Source organism: Caretta caretta, chromosome 1, assembly GCF_965140235.1.
Source record: "Caretta caretta isolate rCarCar2 chromosome 1, rCarCar1.hap1, whole genome shotgun sequence".
NCBI lineage: Eukaryota > Metazoa > Chordata > Testudines > Cheloniidae > Caretta > Caretta caretta.
Window position 1 is genome coordinate 275,345,251 of NC_134206.1, and position 27,696 is coordinate 275,372,946.

At 36.2% G+C, this 27,696-nt stretch overlaps 1 protein-coding gene across 7 annotated transcripts in view; it reads left to right on the top strand.

Annotated features, from left to right (window-relative positions):
* Positions 1-27,696, top strand: part of CEP290 (centrosomal protein 290) — a 111,033-nt gene that overhangs the window by 75,189 nt on the left and 8,148 nt on the right. For 5 of the 7 annotated variants that reach the window (XR_007354565.2, XM_048835631.2, XM_048835632.2 and 2 more), the window contains 20 exons: positions 274-385; positions 778-1,233; positions 3,565-3,729; positions 4,039-4,146; positions 4,238-4,372; positions 4,619-4,885; positions 6,266-6,373; positions 7,461-7,660; positions 8,622-8,835; positions 9,440-9,577; positions 10,295-10,516; positions 12,141-12,254; positions 14,771-14,916; positions 17,906-18,061; positions 18,555-18,678; positions 22,691-22,825; positions 23,917-24,003; positions 25,487-25,651; positions 26,193-26,315; positions 26,781-26,953. Coding sequence is in view for 6 of the 7 variants with exons in the window: in XM_048835631.2 (XP_048691588.2) it covers positions 274-385; positions 778-1,233; positions 3,565-3,729; positions 4,039-4,146; positions 4,238-4,372; positions 4,619-4,885; positions 6,266-6,373; positions 7,461-7,660; positions 8,622-8,835; positions 9,440-9,577; positions 10,295-10,516; positions 12,141-12,254; positions 14,771-14,916; positions 17,906-18,061; positions 18,555-18,678; positions 22,691-22,825; positions 23,917-24,003; positions 25,487-25,651; positions 26,193-26,315; positions 26,781-26,953 (3,348 nt within the window). In the remaining variant the exon portion in view is untranslated. Of the gene's footprint in view, positions 1-273; positions 386-777; positions 1,234-3,564; positions 3,730-4,038; positions 4,147-4,237; positions 4,373-4,618; positions 4,886-6,265; positions 6,374-7,460; positions 7,661-8,621; positions 8,836-9,439; positions 9,578-10,294; positions 10,517-12,140; positions 12,255-14,770; positions 14,917-17,844; positions 18,062-18,554; positions 18,679-22,690; positions 22,826-23,916; positions 24,004-25,486; positions 25,652-26,192; positions 26,316-26,780; positions 26,954-27,696 lie in introns of those variants that run through there. The other 2 variants (XM_048835633.2, XM_048835636.2) reach the window with 2 other exon arrangements.

Consider the following 27,696-nt stretch of genomic DNA (forward strand, 5'->3'; position numbering starts at 1 on the left):
AGAAGAGATTAGCAGGAGCTTTAATAACGGGGACAGTATCCAAATTACTGATCCATACTTGTATATGAGAGGGGAAAAGATCTGGAAATGCTGAAAAATATGTTAACTTTAAATCTCCTAATATGAGGTAGAGATGCCTTTAACACCTCTCTTCAGGATCTTTTGTGTAGTAGAGCTTAACATTTTATTGGTAAAGGAACTTGGACACCATTTTAGCTTGAAGGATTATTTAATATTTTAAATTGGGATAGTATTCTTGTTTCCCTCCACTAGGTTAAGGGAGCTTTCTGATATTGCCAAAATGCAAGTTGCAGCTCTGGAGGCACGGCAGCAATCCAGAGAGAAGGAAGTGGAATCCCTTCGAATGCAAGTTTTAGACTATCAGGTATGGTCAGTACTGCCTTGCTTTGTTAAGACTTTTTATAGTTAACTGATGTGTTTTGGGAGGGAGGGTTAGGGATAGAATATTTTAATATTAGGTTATGAAAGTACTTGCATGATATTTTGGAGAAATATTATTTTTAAAATCTGTATTTGAAAAGACAGTTTTTTTTATTATTATTTTGGCTATAGAAGTAATACTGAACAAAACATGAATTTATATGAGGCCAGATGCTGCTCCCATTTATGCCCAAAGGAGTTTTGCCATTAACTTCATTGGGAGTATGATAGGTGTTGTAATGTGGTAATAACTTACAGTTCATGTAAATATGTTTAATTTTCAACAAATGATTTTATATTTTAAAAAATGTCTGTGTTATATATTTTGGTGCTTAGGCACAGTCAGATGAAAAGGCACTTATTGCAAAATTACACCAGCATATCGTAGCTCTTCAGATTAGTGAGACCACTGCTGTGGGCAAGCTAGAAGCACTTACAATGAAACTGCAAAAGATGGAGATTTATAATCTACGCCTAGAACAGAAGCTTGATGACAAAGAGCAGGGATTATACTACGCCCGACTAGAAGGGAGAAATAGAGCCAAACATCTACGCCAGACTGTGCAATCTCTGCGACGACAGTTTAGTGGTGCTCTGCCATTGACACAACAGGAGAAATTCTCTAAAACCATGATTCAGCTACAGAACGACAAACTAAAAGTCATGGAAGAAGTCCAGCATGCCCAGGAAGAGCGTCGAAACATAGAGAACAGAGCAATGGAGATGGAATTAAAAGTAAAAGGTTTAGAAGAGTTAATAGGCACATTGAAAGATACAAGAGGAGCCCAAAAGGTTTGACATTTTATAGCTTTTAGTAATCATTAATTTTACATATGTTTAATTTAAAACTTTAATCTACTGTATACTCAAAATTTCTGCTTTAATATGTGCCTTCAGGATTTCAGAATATGCAGTATTGTAACATCAATTTGTTTTGTTTTTTAAAGAAAGGATAATGGCCAGCTTTACTACTTGATATATAAGACCCTGTCTACACTTACTGGTAGATTGGCACTGTTGCGATCGATGCAGCGGTGTCAATTTAGCAGGTCTGGGGAATACCTGCTAAATCGATTGCAGAGCACTCTCTGGTTGACTCCCGTACTCCATCTCTCCAAGAAGAGTAAGGGAAGTCAGTGGCAGAGCGTCTCCTGTAGACCCAACGTGGTGTAGACACCTCAGTAAGTTTACCTAAGCTACGTCGACCTCAGTTACGTTATTCTTGTAATTTAAGTAGCATAACTTGAGTCAACTTGACGTGGTAGTGTAGAGCAGCCCATAATCTAAGCAGAGTCAGACTTGGTTTTTCTTTTGATTGAAGGCCTCTAAAGCAAATTTAAATGCTGTAGGAAGTGGTATTAGAGATTCAATACAGTATGAAATAGGAAGCACTGTGCTACCCGCTTTTGGCACAAGTCCCAGCTACTTTTGGCCATTAAAAAGCCCATGTCACTTTTTTTTTTTTTTTTGGTAAGAGTAGGGATGTTAAGTCAGGCATCCTGGACAAATCGTTATTTGGGTAATTATATTTTTCCTTTTCTAGATAGTTACTTTTGAACTGAATAAGACAGTCTCATTTTCTGTCCTAACTATTGTATAGTATTGCATTCTCTATTTAAAGACATTTGTATTACAATGGTGGGTAAAGTGCCCTTGGTATATTTAGTTTTCAATCAGTCTGTAAAGTTTTTTGAGCATTTTGGGATCTATGTTGTTATACCAATAAAATAAACCAGCAGGATCTTGTTAAAGGGGATAAGACAAAATGTCACATTTATTGTGAATACAAAAAGAATCATAGTAGGCAGTCAGTTATAGCTGTTATATTTCATTCAGTTTCACATTCATTCACACGTTCGTTCATACACACACACAGGTTCTGCAGATGCTGTATAAAGAAAAGGAGTACTTGTGGCACCTTAGAGATTAACCAATTTATTTGAGCATGAGCTTTCGTGAGCTACAGCTCACTTCATCGAGTGAGCTGTAGCTCACGAAAGCTCATGCTCAAATAAATTGGTTAATCTCTAAGGTGCCACAAGTACTCCTTTTCTTTTTGCGAATACAGACTAACATGGCTGTTACTCTGAAACCTGTCAAGATGCTGTATAGTTATCAGTCCTGAATGTAGCTTGAGTTCATGGCTTGGGTTCATAGCTTGTGGCGGCTAACTGGCCAGGAAAGCCAGGCACAAGGAAGAGCTGGGTCTCTGTTGGGCATGCACCGATGCCCTTCCATGTTGGCAGCAGAATGTTACCCTTCAAAGTCTTCCATCTCACCCATCCTTTTTGTAGGCTTTAGTTTAAATCCAGAGTCTATAGGTCTTGCTGTGTCACGCTGGCTCTGGGTTTGGCATCATTGATCACCCATCAATTGCAGACATGACTTTCAGCCTAGGACCTGGCTTTGAGGTTTCTTCAATTGTACTTTTATTCTTTTCTTTTGAGGGTGGACTCCTCTTACTTTGTCAGGGCTGTTGTCTGCATCTTCAACCGTTGGGTGTTTACACTTTATTTCATCAGGACAGGCTGGGGCTGGAGGTTGATTCCATCATTCATACATACCTCATTCACACATCTAAACTAAACTAATAAGATTACAGCAGGGTTTTGCAAAAATGAAGGTTGCAGCAAGCTTTTACAAAATGAAGCGAGCATTTTAAAATGGAGTTTGGGACAAGTTAAAATGGAATTAGAGTTACAATATGGACAAGTGTAAGGAATGGCAAACAGTGAACAGAAGTTACAATGTTGAAACAGGGGTAAGTTTCAGCAATTTAAGCAGCAGTTGGATTGACAGTGAAACTCAATTAGCCAGTTATTGGGGTAACTGGTTTTATAAATGAATGTTGTTTCATTCATAAACTTTGCTCATGAAGTTATATTAATCAAGTGAAAAATTAAAAACAATTTAATTGATCAGTTCTACAATGCAAGTGATAGATATTGCTACTATTAGTATATATATATAGTTGAATGTTATAGTTCGTTATATGCAACTTTTCTGGGTGGTTTTGCAAACTTAGTTTCACTTTGGAAAAGACATCCAAATTCCCTAAATGCTATTTTTATCTGATTAAGATGATATTGATAATGAACTGTACGAAATGTTGTTATTTATCAGGTAATTGAGTGGCATATGAAAATGGAAGAACTTCGTCTCCAGGACCTTAAACTGAATCGAGAGTTAGTCAAACAAAAAGAAGAGATGAAATATTTGAATAATATCATTTCTGAATATGAGCGTACAATCAGCAGTCTGGAAGAAGAAATTGTACAGCAGAGCAAGGTATAAAATTCTACATGATGTAAAAATAACAATATATTTTCTGTTTTATTTAATGATTTTTAAAATTCTTTTGTTACATTTAAAAAACGCATAACTTACATGTACAAGATGTATGATACTTAAATGTCTGTTTTCCCAGGCTGTTACAGTTAAAGATGTATTGCCGTCACTGGCACATTGGAATTGCTTTCAAATTCTCTAAAGTAGGGGTGAAATCCTTGCCCTGTTGAAGTGAATATTAATGTTCTCATTGACATCAGTGGGTCAGGATTTCAATGTAGATCTCTTTAATCAAACTTTTTTTTATAGTTTTTTGAAGAGCGGCAGATGGCTTGGGATCAGAGAGAAGTAGAGTTAGAACGTCAACTAGACATATATGACCGTCAGCAAAATGAAATACTTAGTACTGCTCGAAAGGTACCTATACTGATTTATTTTAAATAAATTAATAAGTGTGCTGATTAGACTTGTCAGAGAAATAATGTTCATATCTGTCTTTTCTGTGCAGCTTGAAGAGGCTACAGGTTCAGTTCCAGATCCTAGTTTGCCCCTTGCACAGCAGCTTGAGCTAGCTTTGAGGAAAATTAGGGAGCACATTCGAACAATCCTAGAAACTCGGGCAACCTGCAACTTATTAGAAGAGGTAATTGGATGTATATACACTGTATTAATAAATTTGGTATGTAAATACATTGTGCTGTGAAAATTCCACACAGTGAAATACAAATTATAATTGTATTGGTGTGTAGTGTGTCTAATAATCCCAAGTAGGGAAAATAGAATACAAAGCCATTTTTTGATTTATAATTCGATTTAGACATATTCTGACACATTTCTTTTTTTAAGCATAATATTTCTATAAGATTAGTAATAATTTCCTTTGTTGTAGAAACTCAAAGAGAAAGAAACTGCACTGTGGAAAGCAGAACAAAATGTTCTAACAAGGGACAGAGTTATAAATGAACTAAGGCTTCGATTACCTGTAACCGCAGAAAGAGAGAAGATAATAGCTGAGCTAGGTCGAAAAGAAGATGATCCAGAATACCACCATGCCCTGAAAGTTGCCCACCAAACCATTACAAATATGCAAGCAAGACTAAATCAAAAGGAGGAAGTGTTGAAGAAGTATCAGCATCTCCTTGCAAAAGCTAGAGAGGTATATACACTTTTTGTGTTATCTTGTATTATATATATATTTTTTAAGAGTTTGAGTTAATTTTTTGCCTAGTCTTTCTTTCAGTGAAGGCATGGCAAAATTCCCATTGACTTCAGTAGGAGCAGAACAGGACCTTCATTATGAATTTCTCATTGCACAAAGTTCAGATTTTCTTAACCTCTTGAATTTAAAAATTTATTTATGTAAAAAATTTCTGATTGTTCTCCTTTGGAATTTCTTTAATATGAGAGGCCTAGGAAGCAAAGTCTGCAGTGATAGATGCATGAAATTAACCAATAGTATAATTCTACATTTTGGTTGTTTTTCATGCACTTTCCTTGAAAAAAATACAGAATTCTGTGCTGTAGGGGATCATTATGGCCTGGATCATGCAGCAAGCTTGGCATGGGTAGACTGTTGCACAGGTCTCATTGTAGGATTGTGACCTGTGGCTGCAGTCATGAAAACATTTTATTCATTAGCTATATAAGAACTTAAAAAAAATTATTTAAGATGAATTTAAAGTTTGTTAAAGATGCCAGTTTGATGAGGAAATGAGGTGAATAAATAGAGGAGGGAAAAGACCAGAAATGGTGAAGAGAATGACAGTATTAAAGGAGATGGTAGAGAGAACAATCAGGAAAGGCAGGAATAGATTCTTTGGGGAGTATAATAGCATTGAAAACAGTATAAAAAGAAGGCAGAGAGGCAAACATGCTCAAAGCCTTCCTTGAGATTCCATGAGTCTTGTTGAAACAATGATCTCTGTGTGTATATAAAGTCTGCTGCAGTATCCACGGTATGCATCCGATGAAGTGAGCTGTAGCTCACGAAAGCTCATGCTCAAATAAATTGGTTAGTCTCTAAGGTGCCACAAGTACTCCTTTTCTTTTTGCGAATACCGACTAACACGGCTGTTACTCTGAAACCTGACTGAATAAGGAGTGTCCTATGTTTGATGTGCTGCCTATGTACACAACACTAGTGAAAGTACAGAATGTTACAAACTCCAAGCTTTGTCTTGCCGTTTGAGAATTAAAGAAGGGAAAATTGTCTCTTTCTGGGTATTTGCACACTTCCAGAAAAATGTAATACTATGACTTAAATCTGAACATACTGAGAGGCTTAATTTAACATTGCATTCATGTAGTTTTGGTCAGTTACTTTTTTTTTTCTCTCCTAGAAAAATTTGCCAGGATAATGAAATTACTTTAACTCCTTAGTGCTTATATTTGCTTGCCAGTGATGGGATTTCCTCAACTCAGATTCTATTTCAAATACTCAAGTAATTAGCATGGAAAGTACAGGAGTTCCATGGATTTCTGGAGTATCATGCATGTATACATGAAATAAGAAAATATGTTCATTTTGTGCTAATAGGAGCAAGAGGAAATCGCAAAGAAACATGAAGACCACCTCCAGGTTCTACATCAGAAGCTAGATTTGCAAGCTGATAATTCACTTAATAAATTCAAACAAACTGCTTTGGTAGGTTTGTTTGGGATGGGGGATTGTTTTGTTCAGTATTGTATATTTGTTTGTATGTTTTGTTTTTTGTAAATTTTGAAAATTATGTTAATCCTCCATACCAGAGGAGCAGTTTTTCAGTTCAAGATAGTATAAACAGGAAGATAAATGAGTAAGACTATCATTACACTATTATTGTATGAAGATGAAATTGAAAGAATTTGAGAAAGATGAGTGAGGAAATAAGGGGCAATCAACACATTTGGTACTTGTGTATATAAGTGCATAATTCAACGTGTCCTATTCTATAGAGAGCCCATGGGGAGGTTGATGTCTTCCATTTTCTCTCTCCTTTTTTAATATTCTACAGGAGCGTTTCTGAAGTTGGGGTCCACGGACCCCTGGGGGTCCACAAGGGTATTCCAGGGCATCTGCGGGCCTCACTGCTCAACTCCTCCCCCTTCCTTCCTCCCTCCCTCCCTCCCTCCCTCCCTCAACTGCTCCTCTCCTCTCCCCTCCCCCCCCCCCCCCCAGCAGCTCCTGCACGCCGGGGAACAGCTATTCAGCGACATACAGGAGGCTCTGGAAAGGAGGAGTGGGGATGGAGCACACTTGGGGGAGGGGAAAGAAAGAGGCAGGGAAGAGGAGGGGCAAGGATGGAGCTGGGAGAGCGAAGAGGTGGGGTGGGGCATTGGGGGAAGGGGTGGAGTGGGGGCGGAGCCTAGGGTGGGGAGCTTGGGGGCCTGTGAAAAGTTTTAAATCAAAATGGGGGCCCTTGGGTTGCTAAAGTTTGAGAACCGCTGTCCTACAGTAAATAAAATAAGCTCCATCCTAATTGAAGGTTTGCTTTTGACACTGTTTCTCAAAGACTGACCACCTATATTTAACCAGTTATATAACTACTCTTCAGATACAGAGACCATTTACCAACGTTCAGTGTGACTAACATATGGGTACAGTGTTGAGTCACATCACTGGTTATAAAATATAGTGTAAATGTTGCTGCTTGGTTATGTTTGGGATCAAATTTAACATAATGAAATAATTGCAGCACTTTGCTGTATAAGATGTAGAATATTTAATATGAATGATTTTTCTGTTTTTATAGGAGTTAATGAAAAAACCTTCTTTATCAGTTCCCACCAACAAACATTTCATTCGTCTGGCTGAGATGGAACAAACAGTAGCAGAACAGGACAACTCTATTGCTTTACTTCTAGGCAGATTAAAGAAAACATCATTAGATTTGGAGAAACAAAAACAACTTACTTTATTAAAAATCAGAGAGTTTGAAAGCATCAAGGCTCAGTAAGTGTTTAGATATACAATTATTACAATTCAGATAATAATTAGATTAGACCAATCAGCTACAAGTCTAAAATTTATTCCTGTGTCATTAAGACCATTTATTGAATTAGAATCACAGAAGATTAGAGTAGGAAGAGACCTCAGGAGATCATCTAGTCCAGCGCTTCTCAACCAGGGATCCATGAGCCCTTTCAGGGGGACTGCGGAGCCCCGGGGCTGAAGCTGGCAGCCCCCCAGCCCCAGCTGGGAGCAGCATGGGGTTGAAGCCAGCAAACCTCTTCCCCCACACCCACAAGCCAGGAGCAGCGGGGGACTGAAGCTGGGAGCCCCAGTGCCCCCACCCCACCCCCCACAAGTGTAACTTGAAAATATTTATTTTGTGGGTTGTCATCAAGGCTATCATATGAAAATTGTTGTTTAGAATATGTCGTGGTCAATTATAAATGTTGCATTTGTCCCCTTATTGAACACTTCCTTTTTAAATGAATTTTTTGGTGCACTGAACATAGTTTTTTGAACTGTCAAAAATATTTTCTTATATATCTTAAACAACGTATTGAGCTTGCTATGCAACAGAGATGAAAGTCATGAAAATTTAGCCCAAATGATACGTTTAAGAAAAGGAAATTATCTAATCTTGCGTGCTTTACTCATGTGAGTTAGTCCCACTGGTGCTGTGCATTCGATCACTGTTTGGTATTAATTCAGGAAGTGGAACCACAATAATTCTCTAATTTCACTTTTAGTTGATTTTTTTTATTGGATTATGTAGACACACTTTGTAGAAGGTTTTTGTGATTTCCAGATTTCTGTGTGCTTTTGCCTTTGTAGGCCACTGTATAAGAAAAACTTAGCTGAAATGATCAAAAACATGTAATATTTTTCAGCCTTTTCTATTCCACCTTGAGCTTACTAAATAAAGTACTTCTTGACACTGCTATTTATTACTTTGTTGTACTAGGCTTGAAGAAAAGCATGTAGCTGAAGTGAAAAAAATGAAAGATGAAGCAAATGAATTGAGGAACCTGTTATCTGAGATAGAGAAGGAATTGCTGCAAGTAAAAACTGAATTAGAGGCCCAAAAAGAAGCAAATAATAGAGCGCCAACAACTACAATGAAAAACCTAGTGGAAAGGTTGAAGAACCAGTTAGCCTTAAAAGAGAAACAACAGAAAGTAAGTAATTTTAAAATTATTTTATTATTTAGCGTCTATCATGAAGACAAGAAGTTGATGTAAAACCAAATAACTATGAAAATTATGTATAGCAAACATTTCCACAGCTTTTTTTCAGAAGTGCCACTGTTGGGTTTAACAGATGGACAAAGAATACCTGAAAGATGCCCTTTTATGGAGATTCATTAGGGCTGTGTAGCCTGCTGTAGAAAAAGGACCAGAAAATGACTGAAATTTGATATAGAATTTAACTGCTCTGTAATTTGTGGAGCCAGATTCACTGATATACTTAAGCTGCTTTGTGCTACTCTGGCGATGCAAAACAGCCTTAAACTTAGTTTAACTAGCCAACTAAGCTGCATTTATAGTGATTTTTGTGTTGCCAGAGTATTGTAAAGCAGTCAGAGCATACCAGTGAATCTGGCTTATCATTGTAAATCATATGGAAACAGACCAAAAGATGATATGAATTGTGCTGTTAGTATGGAATACAGATGGGTAATTTAACATAAAATGTAGTAAAATTTAATTCCCTTTAGCAATTTTTTAACATTCATTTTCAGCAACTTGCTTACTTACCAAACGAATTTGTTGATATTTTCAGGCTTTGAGTAAAGCGCTTTTGGAGCTCCGAGCAGAAATGACTGCTAATGCTGAACAGCAGATTATTTCTGTAGCATCACAAAAAGAGGCATACATGAATGTTCAGCAGATTGTTGACAAACAAACAAAGGAGCTCACGGTAAGCACTAATTAACCTCCTTATACTGTGTTCTACATTGTATTCTTATTTAAAAAGAGAACACAATGTTTATAATTTCATTTTGAGCATTATAATAATGAATGCTGTACTGTTATGAGGTTTGACACAACTCGCAGTGAAGTCAATGACAGTCTTTCTGTTGACTTTTTTGGGAGTTGGGTTGGGCCCACTGTGTACATTTGTTTTTAAATATTAAAACAAATAATCAAATGAAATGTATAAGTACATGCAGTACTGCTATTTAGCCTACATTTTTTCTTCAGAATTTTAGAATTTACGCACAGAACACTTGCACCAGGCTTAAACATGATATATAAAGGTTCAATCTAAGGCAGCTTTTTTTTTTAACACAGAAAATAAATTTGGTTTTGCCGTTTAAAAAAAAAAAACACCCCAAAAGTTGATTATTTTGGTTTTGTTTTACTTATTTAAATTTAAACTTAAAAATATTTTTCAGACTGACTTTTTGCTACTTAAACATATCAACAGATTTATAGGAATTTACAAATTATCTTCTAAGTGATTATTTAAACATATTTTACTTTACTTTACAGATTACTTAAATATAGTTGACAATATATGAAATAACTGATTTGAGAAATGTCTGTGGAATCCAGGAAATATACCTGCTTAACCTCAATATGTTTTAATTAGTTGGCAACCCTGAATAACACTTTTTTAAATTTATTTTTATAGATTCATATAGAGGAATTAAATGAGCAACTTACAAAATTCAAAGATGCCCTTAAAGTAAGTAAAACTAGAGAGCGCTCTTTATTAGATGAGATGGATGATTTAAATCAAGAACTTCAAAAAAAGCAAAAAGCCATTACTAAAGGGCTAAGAGAAAAAGAAGAAATGGAAAATGAAAATGAAGAACTGAAAAAGCGGATAAAAAGACTAACAAACAGCATTCAGGTGAGCTTAGTTTTTATTAGTGTAAAAATCTAGGGATTCAGTCAAATATTCTCTAATGGCTGTAATGTTTTTGGAAGACTGAATATGATTATCAAGCAGAGGGACCAATACATGGTGAGGAGAATTTTGAGATTGGAGGCAGCAGATACCAGACAGTGTAGTGGGGGTGCCACCAAGCTATTGGCTGGCATCCTCTGTTGCAGATGTCAAATGTGGGTAAGAGGCTGAAAGAGACCAGCTCCCTGAGGTAAAGATGAATGAAAGACCCAGGAGATGGCTTGTAGAACTCACAGCCTGAGGGGACTCTCCTTTCGTCTCGCTGTAGGAGGTCAAGAAGATTCAAAGGTGAGCTAAAAACGAGGTGTATAGGCTGAAAAGGTCCAACCCTAGATATTAGTTATATGGTAATGAGATCATTTAATACCATACTAGACCCAAGTAAATGCTTTGTGGTTTTCTGAGAGGGTTTAGCTTCAACCTCCAGTTACAGTTAATTAAAAATTAACAAAGTTGCAGTCTGCTTTAAGTATTTCCCTTTGTCTTTGTTTTGTTTTTGTACGTGCCCTGGTCAATCCACAACTTCAATTACGTATTCCCTCCATGGACATACTGTTTTTCTAGGACCTGACATTTTATTTACTCTCTTCTATTCTGCTCTTCTCAATACAAGCTATATGTAGTAGATCATTTTTTGCTACTGGTAATGCAGTTCCCAGCAGTCTCCAGTTGGATTCCTCTCATAAATTTAAGCAGAAAGTACTAGTACTAGTTTATTTTTGTCAAATGACCATGGTCTTAAAATGTTTAAAAAGTCTGTATATTGTCTGTGCTCTGTAGAAAAATAGTTCTAAGTAACAGTTTTTCTGTCTAAGTATCCATTCTTTTTTCATTTCTAAATTTGCAAGTAGAGATTTCACATACTATTAAATTCTCAGGTATGTGTCCTTTAATCCAGTGGTTCTCAAAGCCTGTCTACCACTTGTTAAGGAAAGCCCCTGGTGCGCCGCACCGGTTTGTTTACCTGCCACGTCCGCAGGTTCAGCCGATCGCGGCTCCCACTGGCCGCGGTTCGCAGCTCCAGGCCAATCGGGGCTGCAGGAAGGGTGGCCAGCACATCCCTTGGCCCACGCCGCTTGCCACAGCCCCCATTGGCCTGTAGCAGCGAACCGTGGCCAGCGGGAGCCGTGATCGGCCGAACCTGCGGACACGGCAGGTAAACAAACCAGTATGGCGCGCCAGGGGCTTTTCCTGAGCAAGCGGCGGACCAGCTTTGAGAACCACTGCTTTAAACCAAGTTGTGTGAACTTATCTGTTTCAAAAGAGTCATAGTAATTTACAGCAATTTAATACCTAACCCTTATTAAATTTAAAACAGCAATAGTTAAACATTTTTTGAGTCCATTACTCATGACAGAATACGAAGTAACAATCTAACACTTAAATAGTAGTTGTAATCTTTAAAGAGACACTTTATAACCTAAATTGTACCATTTGTTCGAAGCACTTCTGTTAAAATGAATAAATTAGTCAATATTTAGTTTCTATATTTATCCCAGTGGGGAAAAAAGTAGGAAAGTATCTAAATGGTGATCATTAAGCTGTAAAGATAATCATAATTTTTCAGAGCAAAGCTGATGAACAAAAATGTATTGATGAACTTCAGAAAAAGATTAAAAAGCTTGAAAGTGAAGTTGAAAAGAGTGAGGAGGTAGAAAAGAAAAGTTTAAAAGAAGACAAGGTATGTGACGAAGCATCATTTAATTTGTGGTATTGAAAGGGACACCATCAACTTGAAATCTACCCAGTTTAAGAAAAACAACAAATCAGAAGTGGCTTAGAAATTTCACCTGCTCCTGATTCCCCTTACCAATTTTTCTGATGTTATAATCACATATTCCTATATTTTATTAATATTTTCCCTTCCCTTCTTGCTGAATACAAAATCTGTACAAAAAATTTAGGAAACTGACTCGACTGTACAAGATAACAGTAACTAACTACATATAAAGTGTTGTCGAATTCATAAAGTAAAGAAACTGAAAAACAATTTCTTTTAATGGTAGCAGCTATGGTGTTGCTTGTAACTATAGCAGTTTAAAAGCATTTTGAGACAAAAAATTGATTTTTTTTTTTTTAAATGGATGGTGTCCCTTCAAAAAGATACATTTCCTAATGGATATCTCTGCAGATGATAGATTCTGACTGGCGAAGGATGAGTTTGTTCAGTCTCTTGTTTGTTTTCTCCTGTTATGGTAGCAGATTAGTGTCTTGTCTTGGTACCTAGTAAAGCAGACTGGAGCAAAATACATGTTTTGTTCTCAAACTGCATTCAGTGTCATTTTAAATATTCAAGATGATTTTAAGCAAGAGCTTACAATTCCCATTAGATAAGTTTGAGGCACTGTACGTAAATTGCTAGTGTTTGAGATGTATTTTTGTCTTGTACTATGGGTGTGTGTGTGTGTGTGTGTGTGTATAAAATAAAACAAATGTGTATATATATATATATATATATATATATATATATAAAAATTTGTTTTATTTTAATTTCCATAGCATTAATGTATTTGTAAATTTTCTACATATGTATGTATGGAATTAAAAATAACAAATACACTTAGACCCTGGTCCTGCAACTAAGTCCATGCAGCTAGATCCCTACTCTCAAATGGAATTCCATTGAATTCAGCGAGACTGTCTGTATATAAGTTTCAGGGTGGTAACCTTGTTAGTCTGTATCAGCAAAAACAAGTACTCCTCATTGTTTTTTGTCTGTATGTAGTTCCTTGTATCCATGCCGTGGCCCATTGACTTGAGTGGGAGTTTCTTAAGGAGTAAGGGTGTGCCTATGCAGAGCAGATATTTATGTATGTTACGTATTGGTTCTGCAGACTGAATCTTGGGTATAAAACCACTTTGAGTTCTTACAATTATTTCTCTTTTGCCAGCCTCATGGTAAAGAATGTTTTTAGTTCTTGAAATTACTTATACATGTTTTTAGCGAGAGGATTATTAATCAGTGGAAGAATAAATTTCCAACAAGTAATTGAAGTGGTTGATCCAAACTAATGCAAATTATACCTAACTTTTCTAGACATTTTATGCTGTTTGATATTATTCAACATCACTTTCCGATTCAGTCTTGGTGGCCAATTCTGCAATGACATATGCACATCACATGCACACGTTTCCGCAGGATTGGAACGTTGGTCATAACTTTGAATTTTGCAGGGGGTAGGGGCTTTATCATAGGGGATCACTGTTTCAGTTGCTAAATAACCACTTACACTCCTGACTCCACAGTTAAGGTTTCAGGATTTTGTTTCTCACTATGAAATCTGATTCACTGAATCCAGTTCACTGATTTTCAAAAGACATGCTCCAGGTAATCACTTTGATCTTTTTTGTGCTAGGACAGCTATCCACCAACTCTCAACATTGCACAGCTGGGATCTCATGACCCAAATAAAATACTAAATCCTATTAAATGCTAGGAAAAATAATCAACCCCCACCCCCCTGTTTTCTTCTGAATCAGATCCCAATTTGTTTTTGTAGGTAACAGTAAAAGTTTAAAGTGGATGTGGAAAAGAAAGGAGAGAGGATCACCTAAGGGAGGTGAGGGACTCCAGGACAAAAAACTTCATTGCCACCTGTAAAAAAAAACTTTAGCTTAGCTTTTTCAATAACCATTTGTCATAAAATCTTACCTCATTTTCTGTTATAAAAACTGAATTGGGACTATTAAATAGAAATTCATTTTTCTATGACAGAAAGTGAGTTTAAAATCACCACTGGACCAGCAACTATGTTACTGCAGGGGTGTCGAAGCTCTTGGTGAGTTGGAGGAGGAAAGAGAGGTCTGCTGTAGATATTATAATTAGAACAGAATAACATCATGATCTTTTCTCCTGTCTTCCATTAACTTGTTTCAAAGTGGGAGAATATATTGTGTAAGCATCCCTAACTTTGGATTTCATAAAAATGTTTCAGTCCTTCCTTGTAAAGTGAATGTTTAATTTTACAGAACGATTCTCTGGTAGCATTCAGATGTACCAGGTTGTGCATCAGATTTCATAACACGCTGTATATGCACCAATCACCTCCTAATAATTGCTATATTTAAACATCTATTTTTGTTTAAAATTTTGAAACAGGAACTTTTAATCAAATAGTGCTAGTCTAACTTGTTTCTTGTTCTGTGGTGTTAAACTAGACCAAAAGGAAATGTTACTTCTTTTTGAATGTTTTACAGAGCTCTAGAGAAGAAATAGCTAGGTGGGAAGAGGGTAAAAAATGGCAAGCCAGAATGGAAGGGATGCGGAACAAACTAAAAGAAAAGGAGAAGGAAATGGACGCTTTAACAAAACAGTTCAGTACATTAAAGGAACTTTATTCCAAGTGAGTTGATTTTAATTAGACATATTTCTAAACTGATGATAAAAATAAAGAAAACTTGGTTTGTTGGTGACAAAAATATTGCAACAGTTTTATTATATTAAAAAAATATAATTTACAATTTACATTCCTGTTGAGACTACAAGGGTTAGCTTATTTTCAAGCAGCAAGCTGCCTTTATGTTTCTAGCTATTCTAGTATCCTGTTTTCTGTAGGAGCTGACATTATTTTACTAATTAAATTAGTTTTGCTCAAAGACTGTTTCTAAGTTCTCTATTAATAATTAGGGCTGTCAAGCAATTTAAAAAATTCATCACAATTAATTGCACTGTTAATAGAATACCATTTTTAAATGTTTTTGGATGTTTTCCACATTTTCAAATATATTGATTTCAATTACAATACGGAATACTAAGTGTACAGTGCTCACTTTATATTTATTTTTGTTTACAAGTATTTGCACTGTATAAAAACAAAAGAAATAGTATTCTTTAGTTCACCTAATACAAGTACTGTAGTGCAGTCTCTTTATCGTGAAATTTGAACTTACAAATGTAGAATTATGTTAAAAAAAACAACCTGCATTCAAAACTAAAACAATGTAAAATTTTAGAGCTTGCAAGTTCTTGTTCAGTCAATCGCTCAGACAAACAAGTTTGTTTACATTTGCAGGACATAATGCTGCCCGCTTCTTGTTTACGATGTCACCTGAAAGTGAGAACAGGCATTTTCATGGCACTGTTGTAGCCGGCGTCGCAAGATATTTACATGGCAGATGCACTAAAGATTCATATGTCCCTCATGCTTCAACCGCCATTCCAGGGGACATGTATCCATGCTGGGTGACTGGTTCTGCTTGATAACAATCCAAAGCAGTTGTCATAAATATAAAGGGAAGGGTAAACACCTTACTTTTAATTGAAGAAAAAGTAAAAGAATCACCTCTGTAAAATCAGGATGGTAAATACCTTACAGGGTAATCAGATTCAAAACATAGAGAATCCCTCTAGGCAAAACCTTAAGTTACAAAAAGACACAAAAACAGTAATATACATTCTATTCAGCACAACTTATTTTATCAGCCATTTAAACAAAACAGAATCTAACACATATCTAACTAGATTACTTACTAAGTTCTAAGACTCCATTTCTTTTCTGTTCCTGGCAAAAAACAACACAGAGAGAGAGAGAGAGAACCTTTGTTTCCCTCCCCACCCCCAACTTTGAAAGTATCTTGTCTCCTCATTCGTCATTTTGGTCAGGTGCCAGCGAGGTTATCCTGTCTTCTTAACCTTTTACAGGTGAAAGGTTTTTCCTCTGGCCAGGAGGGATTTTAAAGGTGTTTACCCTTCCCTTTATATTTATGACAGCAGTGCAGACAGATACCTGTTCATTTTCATTATCTGAGTCAGATGCCACCAGCAGAATGTTGATTTTCTTTTTTGGTGGTTTGGGTTCTGTAGTTTCCTCATCGGAGTGTTGCTCTTTTAAGACGTCTGAAAGCATGCTCCACGCCTTGTCCCTCTCAGATTTTGGAAGTCACTTCAGATTCTTAAACCTTGGGTCAAGTGCTGTAGCTATCTTTAGAAATATCACATTGGTAACTTCTTTGCATTTTGTGAAATCTGCAGTGAAAGTGTCCTTAAAATAAACAACATGTGCTGGGTCGTCATCCGAGACTGCTATAATATGAAATATATGGCAGAATGCAGGTAAAACAAAGCAGGGAACATACAATTCTCCCCCAAGGAGTTCAGTCACAAATGCAGTATTTTTTTAATGAGTGTCATTAGCATGGAAGCATGTCCTCCAGAATGGTGTCCGAAGCATGAAGGGGCACACGAATGTTCAGCGTATCTGGCACGTAAATACCTTGCAGTGTTGGATACAGCAGTGCCATGCAAATGCCTGTTCTCACTTTCTGGTGACATTGTAATAAGAAGAGGACAGCATTATCTCCTATGTTTGTCTTAGTGATTGGTGGAACAAGAAGTAGGACTGAGTGGACTTGTAGGCCCTGAAGTTTTACATTGTTTTGTTTTTGCATGCAGTTATGTAACAAAAAAAATCTACATTTGTAAGTTGCACTTTCACAACAAAGAGATTGCACTACAGTACTTGTATGAGGTGAAATGAGAAATACTATTTCTTTTATCATTTTTACAGTGAAAATATTTGTAATAAAAATAGTATACACTTTGATTTCAATTACAACACAGAATACAATATATATGAAAATGTAGAAAAACATCCAAGATATTTAATAAATTTCAGTTGATATTCTATTGTTTAATAGCGCAATTAAAACTGTGATTAATCACTATTATTTTTTTTAATTGTGATGAATGTTTTTGAGTTAATCGTGTGAGTTAACTGTGATTAATCGACAGCCCTATTAATAATTTGTTTTTAGCACAGTCAAAGAAGCACCAGCTGCAGGTGAGGACAGACTTTTCTTACGTTTAGTTTCATCAGACTGCTAGAATTAGCAGCTGTGTTAATCTGCAGTGTTCTGACACCTCCAGCATTGTGATGACCAAGACTTTTTCAGCAAAACTCCAGAAAAGATGTGTTTATTTCATTTAACCATGTTTTCAATGTAGTCACAGAAAAATTTTCACTGACCTAGAATTCAAGAGATTAAAAGTAACAAAAGAATAACAAGAATTATATAAATTTGTACATTTCTTTCACTAGCTGTGCTTTACTTAGGCTTTCTGTTTTTGTAAAGGGTTACATAAATATAAAATATTAATGAATGCTTAAGCAAAACCTGCAAGTGATTTGTGAAATGTACAATATTCACTCAATATTCTTTTATGAGAAACTAGAAAAATGTCCATTTTTAAGGTAATTTATATCAAGAAACGTTCAATGAGCAATTGGATTGCAGGTCTAGAATCTTTCGAATGAAATACTGTTCACTTTCAGATGAAGCAGATTGGTAAACAAATGTACCAAGATTTTAGTAAAAACAAATTGAATGTTGCAGAGCTGATAAAGAGAAAATTGCTTTACAAAAGAAGCTCAAGACCAGCAGTATTACTGTTGACCATGTTGTGGGAGTGCGGGCGTCAGAGTCAGAGAAAGAGCTGGAAGAACTAAGAAAACGGAATATAGACTTAGAAAATGAAATTGCTCATATGAGGTAAGAGTTGTTTCAAAAGGAGAGACCCCATTTGGAAAGCTTACAATTTTTCCCCTTAAATACATTTTGGGTTTATTCTTCAAGGAATTAATTCACAGAAGCTGGCTCCCTGTGCATAAAAGTGAAAACACAGTTGTCGTTAGTTCAACTATAACACCTTAGCTCTAGTTTTTTTTCTCTCAAGTTTTGGAAACCTGTTACATTTTCAGTGTATATGCATAATGCACCATTATTGGTAACAGAAATTTCACATAAACATCAAGAGAAAATAGACTCTTAGGACTTCTTAAGGCTGAAACTATGCCAAATTCCTGGATTATGGTGTTTATTTAATTCAGTTTATATAAATAAAATTGATTTAGTATAGCTACATTTATCTAACACAAGATAGTAAAATCTTCAGTCTAGGAAAGCATAAGTCCATACTTGATTTACATTAAAGGATGCTTTCCTGCATTAATAACAAACGTTCACTTCTTTATTTTTGATACAGAACACAACAAGCTCTCCCACGAGATTCTGTGGTAGAAGAGTTACATTTAAAAAATCAATATTTGCAGGAAAAGCTTCATGCATTGGAGAGGCAGTTTTCAAGAGACACATTTTCAAGACCTTCGGTAAGCAACCAACTTTGTTATTACCCAAATTGAAAATTGAATGCATCTCCTGCTCAAGGACATATTTATCATCCATCTATTATTCTGTAGTATTTGGTCCATTTTATTTTAGGTTGCAATCATCCAATACAGCATCTAAAAAAATTAACTTTTTTCTCCTTTATTAACCTTATGGCAATAATGTTTAGCATTTTTTTTTTTTAAATTCTAAGAACTAAAATGTGTTACTGTTTTTCATAAACGTTATGTGGTTAGAAGGAAGAAAGATGTGCTTAGTGCTATAAACAGAGAGGACAGACACTCTCTACCTCAGAGGTCTTACAGTCTAAAAGACATATAAAGGCAAGACACACTGGGAGACTCAGAAGAAGATCTTGGCTTAGTGTAGGGGTGGTTTTTTTTTTTCCCCTTTCATTATTTATTACCTAGCATTGGCTAGTGTTTGGAACCTCACAGAAATGCTTGTTTAGGAGGGATTTCCTTTTGAATAGAACAGGGAACTGGCACAATAAGATGGAGGACAGTTTAGGGCACAGCATGGAAGAAGATACAAAGCTGGCTGTGGCTGTTGGAAATAAATGATTCTTCTTTGAATGTGTATCAGTGTGGATCCCACTGTTCGTGTGCGTGCACCTCATGCGCAAGATCAGATTTTTTTTTTTAATAGCAATGTCTGCCAGGGCTGTACATGTGCCCTGTGCTTCCTTGTAAGGGCATAAAGGGCGGAGTGGCTGCAGCCCTCCCTCTGTTGGGCTTGCACCTGAAGAGGAGCACCCCTACGGACACGTCTTGAAGAATTCCAGCTATTGCACAAGATGAGTAACCTCTCCTTACAGGTAAAATTAAAAACAAAAAACACAATCTGTAGTCTATACTTATTAACAAGTTACTTTCCTGTCTAAATAAGGTATTTCGCATCCAATGGTCAGTCTTTCAGTCTTGTCCAGCCCATAAAGCTGGGATTCACCGTTCATAAGACCTGTGCTTCCTGATGTCAGTTTTCTCCTATAATGGATAACCGCTAGGGCCGTTTCTCCCGTTCTTTTACAGTAGGCGGTTGTCTCTTAACCAAGAGGGCCCCCTCTTCTCAGAACTCTCTCGGGGTTCATTTGTCTTTGCAAATCTCCAGCCTTCATCTAGTCCTGACAGTAACCATAGGCTGTCTCCATGAATGTTCATTTTTCTTATATTGCTTGAGTCTGCTGTCAGACTCCCACTCCTCAGGTGATAGGTTTCACTCACAACAGATTTGGAACACAATATCCTACAGGTTATATCACTCTAAAATTGTTTACCATACAAACATCTTGTAATAAACACGACAGTCAGGTAGTTCTTTGCTTTCGGCAGAGACCACACAAGACCCCTGTCTGTGTAATATCAAGAAAATGGTTGGACACAGATGTAATGCACCTGACAGCGCATGCTTGGGCATGTCTGTGACACACTGACCACACATAAACAAGAGTATTTTTAGTATTTAGGATAGAGAAGAAGCTCCAGCTCTTTTAAATGTTCTGCAAATAGAAACAGCACTATTGTTAACACCCTAAATGTGTAGGGAGAAGACAAGGAGTCAACGATTATCCAGCTTTGTGAGACTGAGAGACTGGGAGGATGCTGTGTTGTCCACAGCATGGAAAATTGGAGAGGAGATAATGAGCTTGGTTTTGGCTACACGGTCTCTTACACACACGGTTCTCTGTATTCCTAATGTCAAATTATCTGATTCTTATTAAACCTGCCACAAGTGGACATGATGTTATATATAGGTGTGCTGTCTTATTGCTTTTACTGTCTACCTCTTTTCTTTTCATGCTTTATTACTCTTTTCTTCTGCTTCAAACAGAGTGCTGCATGTGACACAGCTGCATTGATTAATTCCTCTTTTGCTAACAATGTCAGTAAATACAAGCATTTGAAATATCCATGGAAGAAAACTGCTTCAACTAAGGGCAAAGTAAAACACCAACCCACTATTAGTATTACAGGTGGCAATGGAATAGATGAGGGTGCAAACATTACTGATCAATGCCATCAGGCTGCTGGAGATGCAATTACTGAATTAACTCCAGAACAGGAACCTGAACATTATGAAAAACATGCGAATTCAAATAATTCTAGGGTAGGATCAAAAGGCAAAAGGAGTAGCTCTCTGAAAACTGAAGCGGATGACGAGGGTATCAGTGATGACCAAGAAAATGTAACAGGCCCTGAAGAGGGTGAAGTTAATGAAGAACATGATGGAGAGAAAGAAGGGAAGCAAAAAGTATGCAAGCAATCAACTAATAACAATGAAGGAAGTAGAGCAGAATCTTGTGCTGATGCAATGAGCTGCAATCAGTCTGATTCAGGGGAGCCTTCTAATCAACCTAATGGTTATGAGCCAGAAAATTTAAAAATTAATAATGGAGTGGATAAACACACTGAAGAAGATACAAGTGGAAATCACCAACCTGATACAGAGGAGACTGAACAAACCCCAGGACTTTGTGAAATGCCCCAGGTTTGGCACTATAGCAGTTCTTTAATCCTTCAATTCCCTATTAGCTACATTGTTTGTATGTATACAGTATATAGACTAAAATGTTTATTGTAGAATAGTTTGTTTCCTGATACGTATTTAGTTTTTTTATTATCTTCCTGCTTTGTGCTTCTTTAGCAGTGTGTGTTGTGACAATATCTTTTATATTTATTAGAGAGAATATATTTTACTAGTGAGGCAGTTACTTTATTCCCCCATGTTTTTATTGGTGATACTTAATTCTAATTATTTGTGAAATTATCAGAGTTTCTTTATTTTATTTTTGCAGGTTTCTATTTTTATTTTATATTTATTTCAAGGGAGACCATCCTTAGTTTTTACTGCCTTATCTCTACTCATGTTGTAATCTTGTGAGAGTAAGATCCTTGCACATATTTGCATAATGGGGCCAAATGTGGAGTTTTTTGTTTCCTTGTTCAGATTTTTTTAGGTTTTTTTTTTTGTTTTTTTTAATCCAAGCAGTTTGATCCTGTTGAAAAAGAGAAAAGGTTCTTGGGATTTTTCTTTTTCTTCTGAGACTAACTTCGCATAAATTATACTAACAGAGTCTCTTGGCTAGTGACAATTTATAGCTGTTTCAAAGTTGAGTCTCTGTAAAAGTATACAAGAAATAATTACATGTATCTTTTATTAATTATTGCATTTGTTCATCTTACTCAGTGCTCAAATTCTGTGGTAATGAATTTGATACAAAATATCTAGATGGATAGTTACAGTACGGTATAGTAGTCACAGCAGTGGACTGGTACTCAAAGGACCTGGCTTCTATTCCTGGCTCTGCCACTGATGCTCTGGGTGACCTTGGGCAAATCACTTCACCTCTGTGTCTGTTTCCCCTTTGTGAAAATACGGATAATAATGCTTGCCTCCTTTATTAAGATCTATAGATGAAAAGTGATGTATAAAAGCTAGGTATTACTAGGGACCAGATTCAGATACCCTTTTCCTGTTGAGATACACTTGAGTCTGAATGATCTGACTTCAGTGGGGGACTGATTATAGTGTGAAGTGCTATCAGTGTGACTAAATGTATCAGAAGGTGGCTCTAAAATAGATGCTATTCACAAGTACAGTAACCCTGTTTAGAACCCTGGAATTTTTTCACTTACTAGATTTTGAGATTTCAAAAATCAGTGTTTATTTTTGCCGAACAGAAGTTTATACTGTTTTATACCTTCACTTCACTTAATTAAAGCAAATTTTTAAAATGTACATAAAGGAATTAAAGGAAGAAGTTGAGTCAAAGGTCCACATTAGCTTTCTCTATCTGCTTTTTTAACTTTAATGTGGTAAAAAAATACTGAAGGGTGAACTCTATAAGAAGGTATCTTGCTGTATAAACACTTTGTTTCAATATGGAATGTAATGTTATTGCCCAGATTATTGATCTTTATCCAGTGTAACTAATGTAAGGATTAATACCTCAACATTTAATAATATTTTATTCTGTTCCTTCCCTTTCTTAAGACGTCAGGAATAGGATCAGATGATCAGTGTCAAAGACAACAGGAGCTTCAGAAAGAAAATTTGAGATTATCATCTGAAAATGTTGAACTAAGATTCCAGCTAGAGCAGGCTAATAAAGATCTGCCAAGATTAAAGGTATTTTTTTAGCATATAACACATTTTAAAGGCTCATTGAGAATGTAAATGTACATTTAAAAAAAAACCAAACTTCTGTGAACTCTGTTGTACTAATACATATTCCATACATACTATATACATTTGATGTAAATATATAGAAAACCAAATACACTGGGGGCAGATTTCAGAAGCCACCTGTAAGGCCTAGTCTTTCAAGTAAACATATCTACTTATAGCTGTGGACTCTAAAGCCCCTGTCCTGCAATAAGTACCATAAGGGTAGAACCCTGCAGCCTCAGAGAGGCACTTGAAAGTCAATGGAGTTGTGCATGTGCAGAGTCCTGCCCATTGTAGGGACCTAAATATGTGCCTGCAGTTTATCATACGTAAATGTTTGAAAATTTTAAAAATTAATAATTAAATGTGCCTGGGTAAGAGGTCCCTTTTAAATTTGTCCCTTTATGTTATAAATTATGGAGTGGTATAGTCGCTGTTCCATAGTGTAGTTGAAGCCAGCTTCCCATTACAGTCCCTGTTTTCAAACTGGCCCTTTCCCAACTTCTGACCCACCCTCTGTCGCCCAAAAAAACCAATCCAATTTCAGACTGACAGCTCTCCTACTAGGGTAGAGTTTTCCTGGGAAATTTGGGAAAAAATCAACAAAGGTGTGTGTATTGTTTGTTTTTTTTTAATTATTCCTAGGTTATAAAATATGAGTTGAAGCTAGATTGTGCTGTACCCTAAGAATTTAGATTATGAGAAAACATGCAGAACTCTCACATACTCTCTAATAATTTTTTTGTTTGGGTTTTTTTTAAGATCTTTACAATGCACTTAATATGGAAGATCAGCAGCATACCAACATTATTTAATGTTTCCATTAAATAATAAAATATGGGGGCAAATTTAGAGGGCATGGGTTTTGTAACCTGGGTGGTTAGTAGCAAGTGATGAATTATATGGCAAGGGGGAACTTATTTTTTGGTTTTGTTTAATGTTTTTCAAAGTAAACTAACTGAAGATGAAAATTTTTGTAATTTAAAAAAGTTTAAATTCACCTGTTAATTGAGTAAAGCTTAAATAAAATGGTTATTATTTGTATTCTTTAGGACCAAGTAGGTGACTTGAAAGAAATGTGTGAGCTTCTCAAAAAAGAGAAAGCAGAAGTTGAGCGCAAGCTAGGCAGTGTTAGAGGGGTGAGTAATGCTACTGTGTTTTTCAGAATAATTAAATGATTGAAATACACAAGATTACTAGTAAGGTTTAATTACAACTGAAATGTTTATCATCAAGCAAAAGAAGATGGGAAATGTTAGTTTTTACACTTAGTTACCTCTCCTTATTTTATTATCTTGGTACTTTAATCAAAGAACCAAGATACTAGTCAATTGGCTATTACTGTTAGTAAAGTTTCTCACCTACTTAAATCTTTGCAGGATCAGGTCCTTAGTCTGCCACCTGGATTAGCAACAGTTACCTGCAAAACTGTCTCTTCACCAATATGAGAATATAGCCATAAGTGTATGCAAAATGATATTTCGTTCTATATTTGAAAATCTTTTGGTAGAGCTAACCAAATGGGATTAGGTTGTTAGAAAGTGGAACCTGTAATTAGAGAAATATTTTGTTTTTTAATATACAAGAGGATTATATAAGTGGACCTTCAGTTTACCTCAAGCCTATGTTAGTGATTGATGTAGTCTTCAATTCCGTTCACACCAGTACAAGTACACTGCAAGTGTAATGGTGTGAAGTAAACCCTTCTTCATTCCTCAGAAGACCAGAAAGCAAATGCTGCAGCAGAAACACTGCTCCTCCATTGCCAACATCTCATGAAACCACAAGTGAGACGCTTACAAGATGCAAACACTGTAAGAGCCACACTTGTGCCTCCTACACTGTACAGGGAGTGAAGTGTGCTGCCTCCACAATTGTTGCTCCCTGGGCTTCCCAAGAAGTAAAGAGGAGTCAGCATAGTGCTGCAGGGAGCCATAACTGGATTCCCCACATTCCTTTAACCTCCTACACTATGCCACTGTTTCTTCACTTCTTGACTTCAGCAGCAACAAGGTCTGCCTCCTCCTTTACTGGATAAGGTAGCAGTGAAATTCTCTTAATTTACTGAAGTGATTGTACATTGGAGTTTACTGTATGTAGAGTCTTTTCCCCTTCCCTCTTTTTTCCTGCATTAATAAAATATTAATAAAGTAGGAAGGGGAGTAGATAATCCACTGAAATGCAGTACTTCATATTTGCTTGGCCAAGTGTTGCATTCCAAAGGAATTAGCATAGTGGAACCGTGCTAATATGTATGTATAAATGCAGAATTTTCATAGCACAATGTATTTACATACCAAATGTATAAATGTTGTGTCAGTTCTTTTAATAACACAAAAATTTAGATCCCCAATCCTGCAATTTGTTGTGCATGGACAGACTTCATGTGTGCCTGTTGACTTCAGTGGGGCTCCTTTGTGTCCTCCACCTGCAGGTAACAAATTTCAGATTCAGAACTATAATCCCAAACTATAGTTACCATATTTTGTGTGTTTACAACAAAGCTATTAAAAAAAAAACAAGACTTCAGACACATTTGATATCTCACTTAAAATTTCAAGCATTTACTTCATTATGCTTTTTTTTTTTCTTTTCTTTTTTTCCCCTGTCTTTTCTGTGTAGTCTGGTAGAAGTGGAAAGACCATTCCAGAATTAGAAAAAACCATTGGTTTGATGAAAAAGGTTGTAGAGAAAGTGCAGAGAGAAAACGAAGATCTGAAAAAATCCCCAGGAGTTGTCTCTAATGAGAAACTAGTTAGCCTTGAACTTGAAAATGAGAGGCTAAAGGTACTGATTTATCATTCGTTATTATTTTTTGTAGCAACTTATATATAAATTAATTAGGAAAACTGATGAATAATAGTGTTTCACCTAAAACATAAATATCTTCAGTAGTATGTATAATCAAACCTATTGACATTATTTGGCACAAAAATTTGCTTCAGTTAAAAAAAAATCACAAATGTGAACTTTGTACCACACAGAAGCAAAGCTTTATATATGCACTTCCTCCACAAAGTACTAAACCCACCAAACAAAATCGATGTTTTGTATTCTTTCATAATAATAACTGAATAGAGTAACTTCTAAAGCAAAATGTGAATTTTAATGTAATGCAAGTTATTGTGACAGAGATAAATTTCTAAGGGAAATTTTGATATTCAAAATATCTTTTAATGTATTTGAGATATAGACATAAACGTGCTAAAGTGCTTTGCTGAATTGGGACCTGCATGTGCTAGATAACTGTAACATTCAAAATGAGAACTCGAAAGAGTCTAAGTTGTGTAAATACATATTTTTGTTTTGTTTTTTGTTTAATATTTAGTCTGAAATGGAAAAAATGAAACTTCATCTGGGTGGCCAGCTGAGTATGCGTTATGAATCAAAAACCAGAGGCATGGAAAAAATCATTGCTGAAAATGAGAGACTACGTAAAGAGCTGAAAAAAGTACGGTTATAGGATAGCATCCAGCCATTTGAGGAAATTGTTGGATATATTAAGCATCTTTTCTTTTAATTTGGCTGGAAGTATACATATTGAATATTGAATTTACAGTTCTATACGCGCTCAGATACTATTTTGATGGGTTTCCTAAATACATAACAGATAGTATTTATGATATTCTTGATACCATACCAATTTGTGCTGTAGTCCTATTAGATCACAAAGGCTAAGCAGAATTGACTAAGGTCAGTGTCTTGGATGGGAGACCTCCAAGAAATACCCAGATGCTATTGGAAATAGTGTTTATGATCTAATATGTGGCACTCTTCCTTCTGAATCAGTACAGATCCAATTTCTGAGTGTAATTTTATAGAGTTCCGTGCTGCGTGAGGTTCTGTATTTTGGATAAAAGAAGCATGAAGGCACTTCGCCACAATGTATATAATTTTGTGCCTCATTGGACAACAGGAGGCTGACACTGCAGAGAAGCTACGAATAGCAAAGAATAACATAGAGATAATAAATGAGAAGTTGACTGTGGAACTGGAGGACACTGTTAAGAGGTTAAACTTTGCTGAAAGCAGAGGTCCACAACTCGAAGGAGCTGACAGCAAAAGCTGGAAATCAATTGTTGTAACAAGGTAGGAACTGAGAATGAAACAGGCAAAATGATTTGTTTTCTTTAAGTATTTTTAAATGAATGATATTTTCATGATCATAGTTCTCAGTTCCTTTTCTAAAGCATTTCTTACTGACCTCATAGCAATCATTGATGAATTTACTATATTACATATGTTCAATATACAAACTTCTGACCCAGATCCAGCAGACATGTAGCGTCCTCAGTCATGTGTCCATAAACCCTGTTAGTCTCTGCTGCTCCAGAAACTCTTTCTCCTGTTCTGAGAATGAACCCTCCCTTGCAGCTTGAAAATGCTGGATTGTTAAACTGAGGGGACTGCCTTCCAGATTCTGCCCTGTACTATTACAGAATATCGTAACTGGGCTTTGAAGAATAATTTTGTGGTATTTACTAAGCATGATAAGCAAGCTCCTTAGCATCCTACCATGAAGGCAAATTCCTCCATAATTGATCAAACAGCAGTCACCCAGAGAAGTGTTGAAAGGTCTATGACCTGAATTTCTCAGACTTTGACTTGTTAATAGCACTCTGGTGGTGATGGTGAATGGGAAGAGGTATAAAGAGAGGGGTTATGCTGCTTCAAAATTACACCATCACAAAATAACAAAACAATAGTCTGAGAGGAGGGAGGAGCCCCTTCCCCACACCAGGAGTATGATGGTAGATGAACCCCATGCATCCTACAAAGGATTGGAGTGGATAGAAGGTAATTTACACAGACCCTTCTGCCTACCTTTCCCA